The sequence below is a fragment of the Eulemur rufifrons genome, chromosome 9, assembly GCF_041146395.1.
Source record: "Eulemur rufifrons isolate Redbay chromosome 9, OSU_ERuf_1, whole genome shotgun sequence".
Lineage (NCBI taxonomy): Eukaryota > Metazoa > Chordata > Mammalia > Primates > Lemuridae > Eulemur > Eulemur rufifrons.
The window spans coordinates 40,382,314-40,399,856 of NC_090991.1; the positions used below are offsets into that span (position 1 = coordinate 40,382,314).

Here is a 17,543-nt window from a genome sequence, read left to right on the forward strand (position 1 = left end):
AACTGAATTTTCCATTTACATTTATTTACATTTAAAGGGTTCCATGTGGCTCATGGCCACTGTATTGGACAGCACCTCTGTATGTATCATTGACCCTTGAATAATGCAGGGGTTGGGGTGCTGGCCACCCCCACCTCGTGCAGTCAAAAATCCACTACAAATTTTTTTTTTTTAAGAGTTTTACTCTGTCACCCAGGTTATTGAGAAGATGCTAAGCGACACCTGGGCTCAAGCGATCCCCCTGCCTCAGCCTCCCGAGTAGCTGGGACTACAGTCACATGCCACCACACTCAGCTGACTTTTTAATTTTTTGTAGAGACGGTGTCTCACTATGTGACTCAGGTTGGTCTCGAATTCCTGCGCTCAAGCAGTCCTCCTACCTCGGCCTCCCAAAGTGGTGGGATTACAAATGTGAGCCACTGCGCCCAGCCCACGTATAACTTTTGACTTCCCAAAAACTTTACTAACAGCCTACTGTCTGCCTGAAGCCTTACCAATAGCATAAATAGTCAATTAACACATATTTTATATGTTACATATAGGGTGTCCCAAAAGTCACCATTCATAGGGAAAATGGGAAATTGTAGCTAAATGTACCTTTATTTACAAAATATTCATTACAAAATTTCATAAAACTTTCCTTTGTATGGAGACTTTTGGGACACCCAGCACTGTATTCTTACAATGGAGTAAGCAGGAGGAAAGAAAATGTTACTAAGGAAATCCTACGGAAGAGAAAATATATCTACTGTGCATTAAATGGAAGCGGCTCACTGTGAGGGTCTTCATCCTTGTCATCCTCACATTGAGCAGAATGAGGAGGAGGAGGAGGAGGAAGAGGAGTTGGTCTTGCTTTCTCATGAGTGGCAGAGGTGAAAGAAAATCCACGTATAGGTGGACCCGCACATTTCAAACCCATGTTGTTCAAGGGTCAACTGTATGTTGTTCTGCAACTTGGTTTTTTCCTACTTAGTATAATAACACATTATGGATGTTCCAAGTCAGCACACCTGCCGCACCCTTCTCATCAAATCTGATACTTCCGTGCTGGGCACTGGGTCAGATGCTTCTTCGGATTATCTCATTTAATCTTCACAACAAGCCTGTAGAGATAGGTGCTGCTATTGTCTCTCTTTACAGATGAGGAAACTGAGGCACACAGCTGGTAAGTACCTTGTCTTAGGTTCACACAGCTAGTCAGTGGTAGAGGAAAAATCAGGACCTTGGTGGTTGAGCCCCAGACCTGTGCTTGTAGGCAGGACCCCAGAGGACCTCCCGCCCTTGTATCATTCAGGGCTGCGTGATGTCCCCCTGCCCACATTCCATTGCTGCCTCTTCCCACTCCCTCCAAGGGGAGGTGGGATCTCCGTCACCATGGTGCCCTCAGGTGGCCTGTGGGGGGGTTGCCCTGCTGCAGAAGGCCAGAGCAAGAGGCTGAGGCTTGGTTTGGGAGCTGTCCTGCTGGAGTAGACTGGAGGGAAGCCTGCTTCGAGCATCTAGAAGGAAGTGGTCTGCGGTTGGCCCCCAGAGGATGGGAGAAGCTAGGCAGCGTAGAGCTTCCTGCAGAAACCACCTGCAAGCCAGGGTTCAGCCTCACCCCACCCGCCCCAGCATTCACACTTTGCTCTTTAGCCTGTGGGGCCCAGGCTGGGTGGTGGCCAGGACTCCAGGGCTTTTGAGGAGTGGCTCCCCGCTCATGGGCATGAACCCTGCAGGGACAGCTCTCACCATGGCTGCCACCCACCAGCCTGCAGCAGGATCGTGCGTGACACCGGGAAGCTTGGGCTTCCTTTCCACCCAGCACGCACAGCTCAGTGGCCAGACACCGACCGCAGGTATCTGGGTTGGATTTCATAGTTTGCAGTGCATTTTTAGAAACTTGTCATGTTTAAACTTTGTAATAACCCCACAAAATAGCTGGTAGTTACTGAATTTTACAAATTCTGAAATGGAACCTTGAAAAAATGAGGTGAAGGGCAGGATGAGGTGGCTGGTAAGCAGAATGGTGGGCCCTCTGGTCCCAAGGCCTGGGGGCGGCACAGCAAGTGTTGAGGATTTGAGTTGGGCCTTAGCTTTTTGCCCTGGGCACACCCCATCCCAGCTCCCCCACCCCTCACTGCAGAGGGACCTCCACCCAAGGAGGCTGAAGCTGGCCCTGCCCCACTGTCCTGAGGTATCAGGCAGCTCTGGGTTTAAGCTGGCGCCAGGTCGTGCGCAAACTGCCCTCCCCCGGGGCCAGCTCCATCTCCCCAGCTCCTTCTCTGTTTGCCGAGGCCCCGACTGAGTTGCTTCCATTTCTGGGCCCCATTGGAGGGGTGGGCCTAGGGGAGGCTGGCATTGCTGAGCTAGCAGTGGAGACACTGAACACAGGCAGTCAGGGGCAATGGAGCAGAAAGTGGGTTTGAACCAACCAAACCCAGATTTGAATGCCAGCCATGCCACTTAATTGTTGTGTGACCAGGAATATTTCTTAACATCTCTGAGCATCGGTTTCTTCAGCTGTAAAATGACTATGATAATTATTACAGTGTGTTGTCATAAAAATTAATTAATAAGGTTGATTCTTTTTATTTTTCTGTATTCTTTCTCTCTCTCTCTCTTTTTTTTTTTCTTTTTTCCTTTACTGGCCCTTAGAGACTGAATTACGGTTGATTCTGAGTGTTGAAAATCTGAGTGATGATTATTTTTATCTTTCCTTTGAAAGAAAATTAAGGCCGGCTGTGGTGGCTCACACCTGTAATCTAATCCTGGTACCCTGGGAGGCTGAAATGGGAGGATCCCTTGAGGTCAGGAGTTGGAGACCAGCCTGAGCAAGAGCGTGACCCTGGCTCTACTAAAAATAGAAAAAATTAGCTGGGCGTGGGGGTGTGCACCTGTAGTCCCAGCTACTCAGCAGGCTGAGGCAGGAGGATCACTTGAGACCAGGAGTCTAAGGTTGCAGTGAGCTATGATGACTCCACTGCACTCTGGCCTGGGAGACAGAGCAAGACTGTCTCAAAAATAAATAAAATAATAAAATAAAATTAAAAAATTCACTAGCAGGTCCTTTCCACCGTAGTAGCTACCATGTCACTGGAGGAGCTGACTGGCCCTGCCGCTCACACACCACCCTTCTCCCCAGGCTGCTCCCGGCAGATCGGCTTCTCCTTTGTGCGACCGAAGCTCTGTGCCTTCTCTGGCCTCTATTACTGTGACATCTGCCACCAAGATGATGCCTCAGTGATTCCGGCCAGGATCATCCACAACTGGGACCTCGCCAAGCGCCCGGTAAGTCTGAAGCCCAGCCTGTCAGGGCCACACAGGGCTGCTGAGGGACGGAGGAGTGTCCCCTCCTTGCTGCTGCTGTTTATCTGTTTGGAAGAGTTTGGCTCCAGGGAAGCTAGTGTCACTGGTTCAGGCACAATAATGTAGGGGGCTCACCAAGAGAGAGGCTCGGTGCCTGTCTACAGTCCCTGGGCAGAGCCCTGTCAGTGCCTGCCTCGGTCCCAAGGTGGGAGTCTGAGCATGGTCCTCTGTAGCAACAGACAAAGCTGTTTAAGGGACCAGCAACTGGATGGATGGATGGATTGGAAGGAGAGATTAGATATAGATCCTGTCTATATAGGCTGGACAGATGCGTGGCTGCACCCCTTGGTGTCAGCCTTGCCTTTGCAAACCCCGCAAGGGCCAGGTGACTGCACTGCCCTGCAGGCCCTGCGTGAGCTTACTTATTTCATGTTTTTAAAGAGCACTTTTTCTGGAGCTCCCTCTTTATTAAGATAATACATGGTTATTGTTTAACATTTTTAAATTACAGAAAAGCCCAAAGATAAATCAAAATTATGTGTCATAACCCAGAAATAATCACTGTCACATTTCAGGGTATACCCTTTTCTGTACACTTACTTACATATACATCTACTTTTTATAAAGTTGGGATCACGCTGTCCTTATACTGCTTTATAACATGCTTGGTGCGTACTATGTCTTAGGTACTTTTTTATGTTCAAAAAATGCTTTCAAATAGGATGTTCTCTAAGGACTTTCAGGTTTTCCTCTTCTCCAGCTGAGCTTAGCAGCTTTTCTAGCTGTGTTACCACAAGTGAATTCGCTTCAGGTTCTTCATCTGTAAAGGGGGTTGTAACAGTGTGTGTCAGATATTGGGAGGACAGGTGTGGCAGGGTGACCTTTCCCTCCCCAAGGCCTGGCACACGTCCTGTCCTGAATCCCCTTGGTCAGGGTCTGCCCCAAGGGGCGCAAACTTGGCTTTCTTCCAAAGGCATCGATTTCTACTAAGACTGGCACAGGAACATGAGGCAGAAGCTGTGGCCGTGCAGGCTTGGTGTGGCTGTGTCCTCGTCAGAGGATAGGGAAGTGACTGAGTCAGTTCCACCCCAGCCTCCACCTCCCTGGGGAGGGGAAACCCCAAAGAAGTCGGCTTCATTTGGGGTTTTTTATTGTTTACCTTGTCCCTACCCCTGCCCTCAGTGTTAAATATTTAACTAACTATACAGAGAAAATTAAATATTAAATTAAATAGTAAGTACAATTAAAATATTAAATGTAAAATAAAATATTAAAATTACCAAAAATGCAAAGAACCATTTGACCATAAAACACATTCACTGTTTACAAGACCCTGATCCTTCTGTTGCACCGTCTCTCATTCGTTGCTGTAATCCTTGTACCACTTCCTTTTTCTAACTAGAAAATCACAATGCTTTTCTAGGCAGATCTGAGATCAGGAAATCCCTATCTCGCTCTCAGAGATCACTGGCCTGAAAGACAGAAACAATCAAAGTAAAGGAGCTGGCCCACAGGTTTGGGGCCTTACTGTTCACTGCCACTGCTTTGGCTGACCCAGTTGTGCTGAGGCCTGGCTGGCACTTGGCAGGGTGTCAGCCCAGGCCTGGGGCTTCTTTCTTTGTCTCCTCCATTCCCACGGGGCAGGAACAGCCCCCGGGGAACATGAGGCCCCTGCCCATGTGCAGGCTTGGCAGTGTGCAGTGTGCATTCCTGCGCGTTATTTCATCTGAGCCTCACCCAGGGCCTGGGGCTGAGTCACGGGAAGAGCTGGGCTGGGGCTGGGGAACAGCAGCGTGACCTAAGTCACCAGGGGAGTTTGGCCTTGGGCTGCCCCTAGGCCGAGGGTCTGGTACCTCAGGGCCCTAGGTTATGGAAAAAGAAGGGGTCATCCATTGCTCGGGGAGGCAGGAGATGCTGGTGGAGCTGGGACACAGGAGGCCAGAGGTCTTCCCAGCCCCCTAATACAGGGGCAGGTCTCCTAAGGGCCTTTTAAGTCCCCCAGCCCTCAAAGGGACAGCAGGGCCACACCAGGCACTCAAGCAGCAGCCAACAGCAGTGCATGTTTACCGAGGATGTGCTACATGCTAGGACCTGTGCCAGGAGCTCACGTGGGTGACCTCTGTTCATCTAAACTCAAAATAATCCCACGAGAAAGAAGCCCCAGTCCCGGGCAGATGCTGGCTAGTGCCAGCCAGGCCTCCGCACGAGTGGGTCAGCCAGAGCAGCAACAGCGCACAGTAAGGCCCCAAACCCACAGGTCTTGGGTGCTCTTATCTTCCCCATTTTACACATGAGGAAACTGAGTCACAGAGAGGGTACATTTCACAAGGTCCTACAGGCAGGAAGTGGTGGAGGCAGGATTCAATCCAGGTGTGACCCAGAGCTGGACTCTCCTGACCACTGCACAGTAGTCGACCATGGGGAACGTCTCAGCTCCTCTGTTCTTGTCACGCAGTGGGGAAGCCACAGGGGAGAGGGACTTCTTAGCCAGCATGGCAGCTTGGTGTTCAGAGACGGCACCTCAGTCAGGCCCAGGCTCCCTTTCCACAGGCAGGCTGGATACACCACGTTAGCTCCTCTGAGCCTGTTCCCTCATCTGTAAAATGGGGACACCTTCCCTCAGGGCTTGTTCTGAGGGTGAAGGGGGGACGTGGCCAACATCCCTAGCCCAGTGTTTGGCAAATAGTGGGTGCTCAGTTATTGGCATTGGCATGAGGGTCAGGACCGAGGGTGGAACCGTCACCGCCCTATCAGTTAGGAGAGGCTGAGGTTGGTCACTCAAGTCCACACGAGGCGGGGTGCCTGGTGCTTGCTGCTGGGAGAGCCGCGGGGAGGGGAAGCCTCTCGCTAAGCTGTGTCTGCTCCACGGCTTCCTGCGGCTGGAGCCTGACTCAGACTAGACACCTGGTTCCTGAGTCAGGGCGGGAGGGGAGCGCCTGTTTCCTTCAGGCAGGAAAGTGGGGCTGGGAGGACAGGAAGGCGTGGGAGGGGCGGTGACTAGGGCGGCCCTCCTTGGTCTCAGCATAGCCAGGAAGGGAGGGCAGCTGCCGTTAGGGGGAGAGTGGGTTTGGGAGTCAGATAAACTGGGTTCAAGTCTCAACTGTACCATTTATGAGCTGTGTGACCTTGGCCAAGTCACTTCATCTCTCTGAACCTGTTTCCTCAACTGTAAAATGAAGCTAGTACTTCAGGTGAATGAGTAGGTAGTGCCATGCCCGGCCCAGAGGTGCCCCCTGAACAGCCTTTCTTCCCACCCCCAGGTCTGCCGGCAGGCCCTCAAGTTCCTGACGCAGATCCGGGCCCGGCCCCTCATCAACCTGCAGCTGGTGAACGCGTCGCTGTACGAGCACGTGGAGCAGATGCGCCTTATTGGGCGGAGCCGCGAGCAGCTGAAGCTCCTTGGGGACTACCTGGGCCTGTGCCGCAGCGGCGCCCTGAAGGAGCTAAGCAAGAGGTGAGCACGATGCGCGTGTACACGTGCACGCAGGGGACCCGTGCCGGAGGCCAGACATCCACTTGGGAGAAATGCCAGGGCCAGGCGGAGATCTTTCCATTGAGCTTGGAAAATTACCTTGTCCTTTGGGAGTGCTTTTGTTCATATATTCACTTATTGATTCAAAAATATTTATTGAGAATATACTAAGTACCAAGCACCAGGCTAGGGGTTTGCGATGTAACACTGAGCAAGGCAGAGCCAAGTCCTACCTTCTGGAAGCTTCCGGTCTGGCAGGGAAGGCAGATGAGTAAGCTGGCAACTCCAGCCAGGGGCAAGGGCCAGGAGAGAGACTTAGGATGCCCTGGAAGCACAGAGGTGAGACAGGCAGCCCAGATCAGAGCAGGGCAAAGCGGGGAGACTTCCTAGAGGAAATGGCTTCTAAGGTGAGACATGAAAAATGAATTAGGAATTAGGAAGGGGAAGAAAAGAAAGAAGAGTGTTCCAGACGGAAGGAACAGCATGTGCAGGCCATGAGCAAAGGCACCATCCGTAGGAAGAGCAGGGAGCACTTTGGCTGGAGCAAGGAGGGAAGTGGGGAGTGTGGTGAGGGGCAGGCGAGGGCCAGATCACAGAGGGCGGGGCCCTGTCTCCTCCCTGCCCCAGCCAGTCCTCCATCCCAGGGCTGCTTGCTGTGTCCACGGCAGCTTCCCTCCTAAAATTGCCCAAAGAGTGCAAGATCAGGGCAGGAACCCCAGGATGCCCTTCAGGAAGCTTCTCAGTACCCAGGGCCTGGTACCCTGGGGCCTTTCATGCTCAGGAACGGGCTGTGATGCTGGGATTCAGCATGGACTTAGAAGGCCTTTCTGTGCCTGCCATAAACACCTCCTGGCCCTGTGTCACAGCCCAGGCTGCGGCCTTTGAGGGGCTGTGCTCTCCTGGGGCCCTCAGGAGGGCAGACCTCAGACCTTAGGTGGAAGAGCTGGTCCTACTGCCCAGCATGGGCTTCGTGTCTGCCTTTGCCGGGCTGCTGGGGACTTGGACTAGCTCACAAGCCCCTCCAGGTTCCCCTCTCTGGGCTCCCCTCCCCACAGGGCTGGCACACAGAGCCCCTGTCTGAAGGGCACCTCCTCGATCCCGGCTGCGGTTCTTGCGGAGCCACGCCTGCAGTGCTCCTCGGGGCCTGGGGTGCACAGTGCAGGCCTCCTGGGCCCTCAAGGAGGTCCTGAGGGACCTTAGACTTCTCCCCTGGGTGGCTCTGTCCACCCAGATCATCAGCTGGATGACTGGTCACCATCTCTCAGCGGGTGCTGACTCACTCCCAACTTGGAGATTACAGGACCCAGGGCTCCAGAGAGTCTGCCCTCCTGCCCCCATGACCAGGGTGGTGAAATCTCTTGGGTCAGGTGGGGCCTCGTCACCCTCCCTTGGCCAGGGGGCCACGCATCTGCAGAGACCTGCAGACCTGTGTAGACCAGGTGCCTGCAGGGTGGGTTCTGGGTGCCGGCCCCACTCAGCCATCCCCACCCTGCTGAGATGGTTTATTCATGGACTTCACTGACCCGTCTCTGAGCTGGCCTGTGCTGGTCACCAGGGCCAGTCCTGCCTCTTTCTGCCTGGCCCTGCTGCTCACCCCAGACAGCAGCACTGCACCCACAGCCCCTGCCTCGCCCCAAACCCGAGGCGTGAGTCAGTGTAGTGGCTTCACTTCTGGGGTGCCAGCTTTCCCATCTAGAAAGTGGGCTGGTGGTCCCCAAGTTCCAGTGGCCTTCTGAGTTGTGAGTGCCACATGAAGGGCTCAGAGCCCACACCAAAGATGGCTCTGGGTCAGTGTGGCATGTGGTCCCAGGGAGGACACCTCAGCCATCGTGGCAGGGGTCAGAGGAGCTCCCCGAGGAGATGGCATCTTAGCTGAGGGTTTGCAGATTCTCTTCTTTTTTTCTTTAAAAAAATATTTTTCTTCTTTGCAAAGAGAGTCTTCAAAGGGAAGGATATTTATGAAAGGGAATAAAGCAGCCCGTTCCAGGTACCTTCTGGAATCCACCACCACCTGCTTCCAGACCTCACCCTGTGGATGCCAGTGGCATCCTGTGTGTAGTTTTTATAATTTTTTTTTTTTTTTTTTTTTTTTTGAGACAGAGTCTTGCTATGTTGCCTGGGCTAGAGTGCTGTGGCGTCAGCTTAGCTCACAGCAACCTCAAACTCCTGGGCTCAAACAATCCTTTTGCCTCAGCCTCCCGAGTAGCTGGGACTACAGGCATGTGCCACCATGCCCGGCTAATTTTTTCTATATATATTTTTAGCTGTCCAGATCATTTTTTTCTATTTTTAGTAGAGATGGGGGTCTCGCTCTTGCTCAGGCTGGTCTCGAACTCCTGACCTCGAGCGATCCTCCCACCTTGGCCTCCCAGAGTGCTAGGATTACAGGCATGAGCCACCGCGCCCGGCCATCGTGTGTGTATTGAACTGGGGTTTAGAAAAATGACTAAAGAGAAGAAAGGACGGGAAGGGGCCTTTCCTAGCTTAGGGACCCGTGGCAGAAGGCAGGTGGGACCACAGCTCACCAAAGCTCGGAGGGCCCATGTGCCAACTAAGGCCACCAGTGGGGAGCCCTTGCAGGGTTCTGAGCATGAGACTGTCGTGTCTGATCAGCGGTTTAGGCAAGACTGCGCTGGCGGCGGGGTGCGGGCAGTGGAGGGAGAGGCTGGAGGGCTGGTGTGGGGATCACCCCGGGGAGCAGGGAGGCCGGGCTGAGTGGGCCAGAGGGAGGCCGCGCAGAAGAGGGCTGAGGCCTGGGCAGCCCTTGCATGTGGGAGCCGAAGTCAGGGAGGAGCTGCCCTGTGCTGGTGGCAGCAGCCTGGCCAGGCTCTCTGTCCCGCAGGCCTGGGACACGTCTCCGAGGGCCAGAGAAGCCCCTGGGAGTGTCCTCTCAGGCCTTTGGGAAAGAACCATCACAGACATGCCCCACAGGGGTGTCCACCCATCAGACCTCAGGTGCCCCCACAGCCAGGGAGGGTGGCCGGGGGTGGCCAGGGCCCTTCCCTTAGTTACAGGGCTAAGATGCAGCCTTTTCCTCTGTCCTGCACTCTCTCCCAGAGAGCCGTAGAGATTCCTCTGGTCCCTTCCCAGGCAGTCAGCCTCGGGCCCCCTCATTGTGCGGGTGGAGAATCTGAGGCCCAGAGTAGGCCTGGGGCGCGCCCCAGTGCGCCTGGCTTCTCTCCTGGAGGCAGGAGGAGAAGTGGCCTCTCACCCCGGGGCCAGCGCTCTCTCTCCTCTGGCCTGACTGAGCGTTGCAGAGAAACCAGTTGCAGGGCCTTGCTGAGAGTGTGACAGGCCCAGGGGACAGGGGCTTCCGGGGCTTCCATAACTGTGGGCAGAGGGCAGATGACAGAACTCTCCATCCAAGTCAGCCCCACCTGCCTGCCAGCTCAGGGCCAGCCTGTGCGTGTCCCTCCCGCCCCCCACACCTGTGTTTTCCTGGTGGTAAATGGCAGCCTCCTGTCCTCAGAAAGCTGGAAGCTTGGTCACCTGAGTGGCCGGTTGGCAGTGTTCTCGCCCATGGCCTGCCTGGTTGCTTGGTGGGACTCATCACCGCCACCCCAGATGGGGCTCCCCCTGGACCACAGCTGAGGCCAGCAGGGGGACTGCGGCTGAGCCCCCATTCTAGATGCCACACAGTCCGCACCCTGGGGGGCCAGGCCCAGGGCTGGCACCATCCTGCCCGCCAATGTCCAGGGCATCCTGGGGCAGGTTCCCAAGCATCGTGTGACACAGCCTGTTCTCCCCCTGCCCCCACTACCCACACACACACACACACAGCAAGGCCAGGCAGCGTTTTGTACCAGGGGATTTTCGGCAGGTGCTTCCTCTCTGTCCCTCAGGATGTGACCGGCGGGATCCCTGCCATTGGTGTGGTGGAAACTAGAGCTGGGTTGGCGGCTGAGCCCTGGTCCTCTGCTCCCCACCCCGAGCTCCAAAACGGGATCTGCTGTGCGTGGGACACATCTCAGTTCCTCTCACGTGGCACTGAAACCAGAGAGGAAAGTCTGTCCCGAGGCCAGACCGGGAGCTACAGGAGGGCAGAGGCCACATCCCGTGCATTTCTGCCCCCAGCTCTGTGCCTGGTGTGCGATGATGCGGTAATTACAGCGATCGATGTCTACAGGCCTTGCCAGGGAGGATAAGGGTGCAGGCTCTGCAGCCAGACGCCTGCATTCAAACTCCAGCTCTGCCACTAACTGGCTGTGTGACCCCAGGCAAGTTATTTACCCTCTCTGTGTTTCCTCTTCTCAAAATGGGATTATAATAGCTCCAGCCTCACGGCTTATGATGGGGATCTGAGGATTAAGTGAATGAATACGTGTATAGCTCCTAGCCCAGTTCCTGGCATAAGTGTTAACATTTGTCATCGTTGTCCTCATTGTTACTAATTAGGTGATTACTATGCGCTAGGCACAGTGGCAGATGCTTTAAATAAATATGTCATTTAATCCTCAAAACAACTCCATTTTTCAGGGAAGGAAACCTGAGGTTCAGAGAGGTTAAGTAACCTGCCCAAGGTCCCAGCAGCTGGTTAGTCACCTTGGAGTCCATGTCCTAGGTCCAGGCAGGCTGACTGCTCTTAGCCCCTGCCCCACCCCCGCAGGAGGTGTCCTGCCTGGCTAGCAGGGCTGCCCAACAAAAACAAACAGCACAGGTTGGCCTGGTCTCCTCTTCTAAACAATCTCTTGTGTTTTCTTTGAAGGCTTAACCACAGGAATTATCTCCTGGAGTCTCCCCACAGGTTCAGTGTCGCTGACCTCCAGCAGGTGAGATTTCATGCTGCCTCTCCCGCCTGCCCCTCCAGAGGGACCTCATTCCTGGAGAAATCAGAAAGGGAGACGGGTCGGGGGTGCCTGTAGTCTACCAAGGCAAGAAGCAATCTTCAGCTTTTCTGCACCTCGGGACAGGGTGCCTTGCTGCCCCCGGCTTCCGGGACAGTGACTGTGCCCCCACCCCCTGGAAGACGCAGGCACGCCAGCAAATCCCAGGACACAGGGCTGAGAGTTGGGAATGCTCCTGTCCTCAGGGAGGGTACAGTGGATTCGGGTCTCATCTGTAAATCCCATAACCCCCAAGCAACCTCGTGCACAAGGGCCGGACGCCTGCGTCACTCAGCCTGATTCGGGGAGGTTTGCTTGGCCCACGTGGGAACTGAGGGTAGAAGTTCTCCAGGCAGGGTGCCCGGGAGCCTCGCGGCACAGCTGCTGAAAGGCCTGGTGGCCTGCGCTTGCCCTCCTTAGATCGCAGAGGGGGTGTATGAAGGATTCCTCAAGGCCCTGATCGAATTTGCCTCCCAGCACGTCTACCACTGCGACCTGTGCACCCAGCGTGGCTTCATTTGCCAGATCTGCCACCACCACGACATCATCTTCCCCTTTGAGTTTGACACCACAGTCAGGTATGTGGGACACCAGCCAGCGCCTCGCAGCCCCACCCCTCAGCCCCCACACCCCACACCCACAGCCTGGTGGAGCGTCCCGGGGTGGCAGGCCCAGCTCTGAGGTGCAGGAACACATTGGACATCACTCTGTGCCCGGGCCAAGGGGTGGGAGGTTGTCCAGGACAGCCTGCGCCTGAGCAGTCCTGCCAGCTCCGGTCTAGCTCGGGGGACGAGATGGGCCCTCACAGGGCTCCGCTGGCTCTCGGAGCAGGGCCTCCCGGGGCCTCAGGCTGTGAATGGCTTGAGGAGGGACTGAATGAGTTACTGCCCTGCAGTGTTGGCACAAGGCCCGGCACAAAGTGGGCACCTGGTGGCTGGTACCTGCCACTGCCTCTGCTGCTGTCATGATCATTCTTGTTCCCAGTCACTGCTCATCATCAGGAGCCTCTAAATGGAAAAGTTCATGCGAACCTTCCTAAACCCATGTGGGAGGGGAGTTCCCACTAACGCTGGGAACTAGCGCTAGTTCATCACAGTAGGTGTCTGCTGGCCAGGATTCAGCAGACTTTTATACTGCAGAGTCTTTCAAGCATAGGCAAGAAATCATTTAGTGAACCTCAGGCAGCATTTATAAAAAACAAAATAGGACAGAGAATATCAGCGTGTATCGCATGACTTACTGGCAAGCATTGTTTCAAGACTCTTGCCAGGGACCGAGTGGCACAGCCACAGCCGTGTCACGGGCTCTGGTCAAAAGCACTGGCCGGCCCTGGCCTCCCGCCCAGCCAGCAAGAGCAGCGTATGCCTCTCTGTCCCCAGGTGTGCCGAGTGCAAGACCGTCTTCCACCAGGGCTGCCAGGCCGTGGTGAAGAAGGGCTGTCCCCGCTGTGCCCGCCGGCGCAAGCACCAGGAACAGAACATTCTCACCTAATCCCCACCTCCAGATCCCACCCTGGAGGCCAGGGGGTGAGTGCCAACGGCCTGGGCACAGCCTGTGTCACAGCTGTGTCCCCTTGGCGGGAAGACCCTCAGATGTGACCAGAGCACGGGCCTCCCAGACAAAGCCCAGGACGCCCTGATGATGCCCCAGGGCCACCCTGCTACCCTCTGCTCCAGGAGGTGGGGGTGCCGCCAGATGCCCCCTGTCTGGGGCTGGACGGGGGCCTGTTCCTAACCAGGCCCTGGTCACCACTGTCACGGCACCTCCGTTAGGGCTGTTCAAACACTGTGGAAATGAGACTGGGGAGCATTGCCAATTCCACATTCCTGATTAAAAGGTCTAGTTTTTTAAGGTGGGTTTTTCCCCTTCATATTGCAACAGAAAATATTTTTTTATTCTTGAGCCTGCACAAGTCACCCATGAAATCCAGACATTCTCACCCTGAGCAGATGTGCAGGAGCCACTGAGGCCTGGCTTGGCAGCGGCAGGTAGCTGGGCAGGTGAGCCAATGCCGGACGGAGCCTGGCGGCTGGACCGGGTGCCTTTCTTCCGCCCCTGCTGCCATGCGCCAAACTGCCCGTTGGCAGGGTGGGGCCGGTCCCGGTGACCCCTGCTTCCTCTCCTTGTGTCGTCTTTTCTCCCCGCTCCCACACTCCTCACCTGAAGGGCCCATCCCCTTTCTCGGTGTCAGAGCCCCTGGCTCTTCTCTAGCCTGGGCTCTTGGTCCCAGCGGGAGAAGGAGAAATGACTCAACCAGCACTGTTAGCACTTTGCACCTTCCTGGGTTCAGGGAAGGTCATCACCTTGCCCACCCCTCATCCCCATGCCCTCCTCACTCCTAGGCAGACAGGCAGGGCGGTGCTACTCACACCGCAGGCCCACCTGCTGTGGGCTCTCAGGTCACAACCCCTGCCCGCCTGACCCCAGAGAGGGCAGCCAAGCCCAGGCAGGGGCTGGCCTCGGGCGCTGTGCCTGCTGGGCCCTGCACTGTGGAGTAGTGACCGGTCCTTCCACTGCTGAGATGTGCAGGGACGGGCAGAGAAGCTACCCTGAGGAAGCAGCCCCAGCCTCAGTCTTACAAAGCCATTAATTCCCAAAGCTTCACTGGACTTGCCCAGCAGGGCGCTGCTGGAGACTGGGAAATTTCCTGGGCACAGGATTGCCTTTCGAGGGGGTTCTTGGGGCTGGGGTGGGAGCCTGGAATTGTTTTCACAGTTATGTTGAGACCCTTGAGGTTTGTGGGGGTGTGGTCCCTCTGCTTCCTCTGTTGCCTCACTCCCACCCGCCCACGCTGGACCCAGCAGGCCCTCTTGTCTCAGCCCTGGGGTCCTCAGCTTAGAGTCGGAGGCCTCAGGTGGAGATCTGCCTGTCACTGTCAAGGAATGAGCCTGCCCACCCCTCCCTGGGGGTGATCTGCTGCTGAGTCACCGGCCCAGCCCGAGGAGGAGCTGGAAGAATGTGCAATAGAAGAGAGGAGGCGGCAGGCAGGCAGGTGGAGGCACCACACCGGCTCCTCCTCCCGTCACCTGCGCCCAGACCCACAGCCTCCTAAACCCGCAGGCGCGTCCTTATCCCCACCCGAGCCCCAAAGCCCACATTAACGCTCACCACGAACGCAGCCTGACTGGGGCCATCCCTGCTCTGGCCTGGGTGGGCTTGGGCCTGTTGGGCCTCTGAGGATATCTGCCCCCACCAAAGGTGCCCTAGGAGGCAGCAGGGGTGAGGCCCTGGTTGGAGGGGCCTCCCCCACCTGCGGGATTGTTAGCATTAGAGCTGGCCCCTCCCAGTGACCCTGACTGAGAAGCTGCTAATGCTTTCAGAGGAGCTGACTCTTACCCAACAGTGGAACGCTGAGGTGAACCTCGGCAGTGCCCACACTATTTTAAAATGTTATTTTATGCAATAAACTGTTGCTAGTCAGTGGGGCCCTGGCCCTGAGAAGTGCTTTGTGTTGAAGGAATTGCTGCCGTGTTGTGTGATTTTTGAATGATTTTGCAGTAAAGACCTGGTCTTTCTACTCACTGGCCTGGCTTCTGAATCCTTACACTGCGCCGCGTGCGGGAGGCCACCAGCCATCCATTAGCATCCGATAGGGCCCCTCACTCTCTTGTTAGTCACAGGGGAGGGCCTGGGGGGATCCGTGGCAAACACTTGCGGGCGGGGGGCTCGTGTACCAGGAGTGGGCAGGGAGGGGGGAGTAAGTAAGCAACAGTGTCAGTCTGTATGCCACCTGCCACCTTTGCCACGCCCAGCAGTCAGGGCCCACCGTTGGGTAGGATTTCAGGGACTTTGGAGAGGTTTACTCACAGACACTCACATGGAAGCCACCACGACAGCTGCTTTTCCTGTGCCTCACATGTCCAAGCACAGACCCTTGACACCAAATCATGTGAAACCTCAGGGATACAGGAGAGAGAAGGGGCTTAGGAAGGACTGGCTATTTGAGCAGGGCCCCGGATTCAGGACTCATGGTTTTAGGGTTCAGAGTGGCCTATGCTTGGCTGTTGGCCTTCCTCAGAAGTTCCAGGAGAAGCCCAGGGGTCCCTCCAGGGGAGGCCACCACTGTCCATTGTAAGAACAGAAGGAAACAGACTAACGGGACAGGGAATCAGGTTGCAGGGAAATGGGACAGAAAAAGACAGCATTCAGGTCCACAGTTTCCTGTCCTTGAAGAACCCTTTCAGCCCACCGGGGGAAGGGGGGACCCTCTGCCCATGTGGGAGCCCCAGCTTCCCCCAAGGGCCTTACCTCGTCGGGGCCAGTAGATGGCAGGTCCAGAGAAGAGAAAAGGAACTGGGGTTGAGGGCCGGGCACGTGACGTGGTGCTGCCCCACTGTGGGCTCAGCCCCTCCACCCCCTGCAAGGTACTTCTGAGGACACTTGTTTCCCCTTCTCCCCTTCTGCCTAAAGGAAGGTGGGAGGTTTAGCGATCCCAACCCCAAAGAGCTCATCTCATAATAAAAGTAGCAATAATAACTAAGACATCGTGTGCACTTACCATGTGTTAGGCACTGTGCTTAGCGCATCTCATTTAATCTTCCCAACAATCCTACGAAGTAGGTGCTACCACCCCCAGTCTGTAGGAAGAAAACCGAGATGCAGAAATAAGGCAAAACTCCCAAGGTCTAAAGGCCAGGAAGTGGCAGAGTTGGGCATCAGACCTGCCCGGCCCCAGGCGAGAACAACCACTGCGTACCAGCTATTGCCACCCTGCCTTGCTTGCTGGGCTACTCGGGGCAAGAGGGACCTAAGAGGTAGGGTGTGGGGAGGGTTCAGCCACCATTTTCTAGCAGGAGCCTGCCCTGGAGGATCCCAAGATGCCAAAAGGGCTCAGACACACTGAGATGCCCAGCACAATGTAGACTCCCTGGTGGTGTGGACTCATTTGCCCAGCAGGGGCAAAGATATAGAGGTACCCGGGTTCAAGAAAGTGGCTAGACTCAGGTTCCAACCAAAGCCTCAGGCCTCATGAGGTGGTGTCGAGAGAGGCCGGGGCTGGGGTGGGGGCTCCGTCCCCAGACACTAGCCTGAAGCGGCTGTTCTCAGCACCTAGGCGGACACAACTGTTCCTTGAGGTCCCTGAGAACAGGGTCCACCAGGCCGGGGCTTGTGATGTCTGTAGTGAGTGCAGGGGCCAGTCAGAGGGGCCAGGCTGCTTTCCCCAGAGAGGCAGATAACTCCCAAGAGAAGACCCCCAGGGTGGAGGAACCTGGGGCTGGACTTGGGATCCTGGCCTCCAGGAGGTGGTTCTGAGCTTACCCTGTGGACAGATTGGAGGGTGGCCCTCCTCTCCCGGAGGTAGGGGGACAATCTGGGAAGGCAGTGGGAGGGCAATCTGGCCAGGAGAAGCTAGTGGGGAGGCTCCCGCCACCCTCATCCCACCATCTCAGCCCTGCTGCCTCCTCCTCCTCCCTGGTGACAGCCAGGTGTGGCCCTGGATCCGGGAGGTGCAGGGGGAAGGGGGTGGCGTCTCTGCTCCTGGGGCGCTGGCCCGGCCCAGAGGGGACAGGAAGCCAGGACACCGGGGATTGTCTCTCGCAACCACAGCCCAGCCCCAGCCCGGGAGGAAGTTCTGCCGGGCGCTCTCCGCCGGCGCCTCCCTAGTTATATTGTTGCAGAGCAAACAGGGCAGCGCGGGAGCCGGGCGGTCGAGGAGGGAGCGCCAGACGCCGAGCCCACGCGCGCCTGCCGGGGCAAGCGGAGACGAGGCCGGCGAGCGGACGCCCGGAGGTGCCGGCGGGGCCGGGCGGGGGGCGCTGAGGGAGAGTCGGGGTGGGAAGGGTGCCGCAGACGCAGGTCCTCACCCCGGAGCTCGGGCGCCTGTTCCCCTTCGCTCTGCGTTGGGGCGGGAGCTGCGAGGGCCGCATCCCCCTGGGGAGGAGGAGGTAGGCGAAGGGCTGCCCTCAAGTCCCAGGGCGGGAGGGGACAGGCCCAGAACCCCAGGGACGACCCACGCGTTGAAG

At 56.3% G+C, this 17,543-nt stretch overlaps 1 protein-coding gene across 3 annotated transcripts in view; it reads left to right on the forward strand.

The window, feature by feature from the left end:
- Window positions 1–15,105, forward strand: part of LOC138392179 (pleckstrin homology domain-containing family M member 1) — a 47,574-nt gene extending 32,469 nt beyond the window's left edge. For all 3 annotated transcript variants that reach the window (XM_069482712.1, XM_069482713.1, XM_069482714.1), the window contains 5 exons: window positions 3,122–3,267; window positions 6,546–6,739; window positions 11,463–11,526; window positions 12,001–12,158; window positions 12,960–15,105. In XM_069482712.1, coding sequence (XP_069338813.1) covers window positions 3,122–3,267; window positions 6,546–6,739; window positions 11,463–11,526; window positions 12,001–12,158; window positions 12,960–13,071 — 674 coding nt within the window. In that variant the 3' untranslated portion in view covers window positions 13,072–15,105. The remainder of the gene's footprint in view (window positions 1–3,121; window positions 3,268–6,545; window positions 6,740–11,462; window positions 11,527–12,000; window positions 12,159–12,959) is intronic.
- The last annotated feature ends 2,438 nt before the right edge of the window (window positions 15,106–17,543 follow it).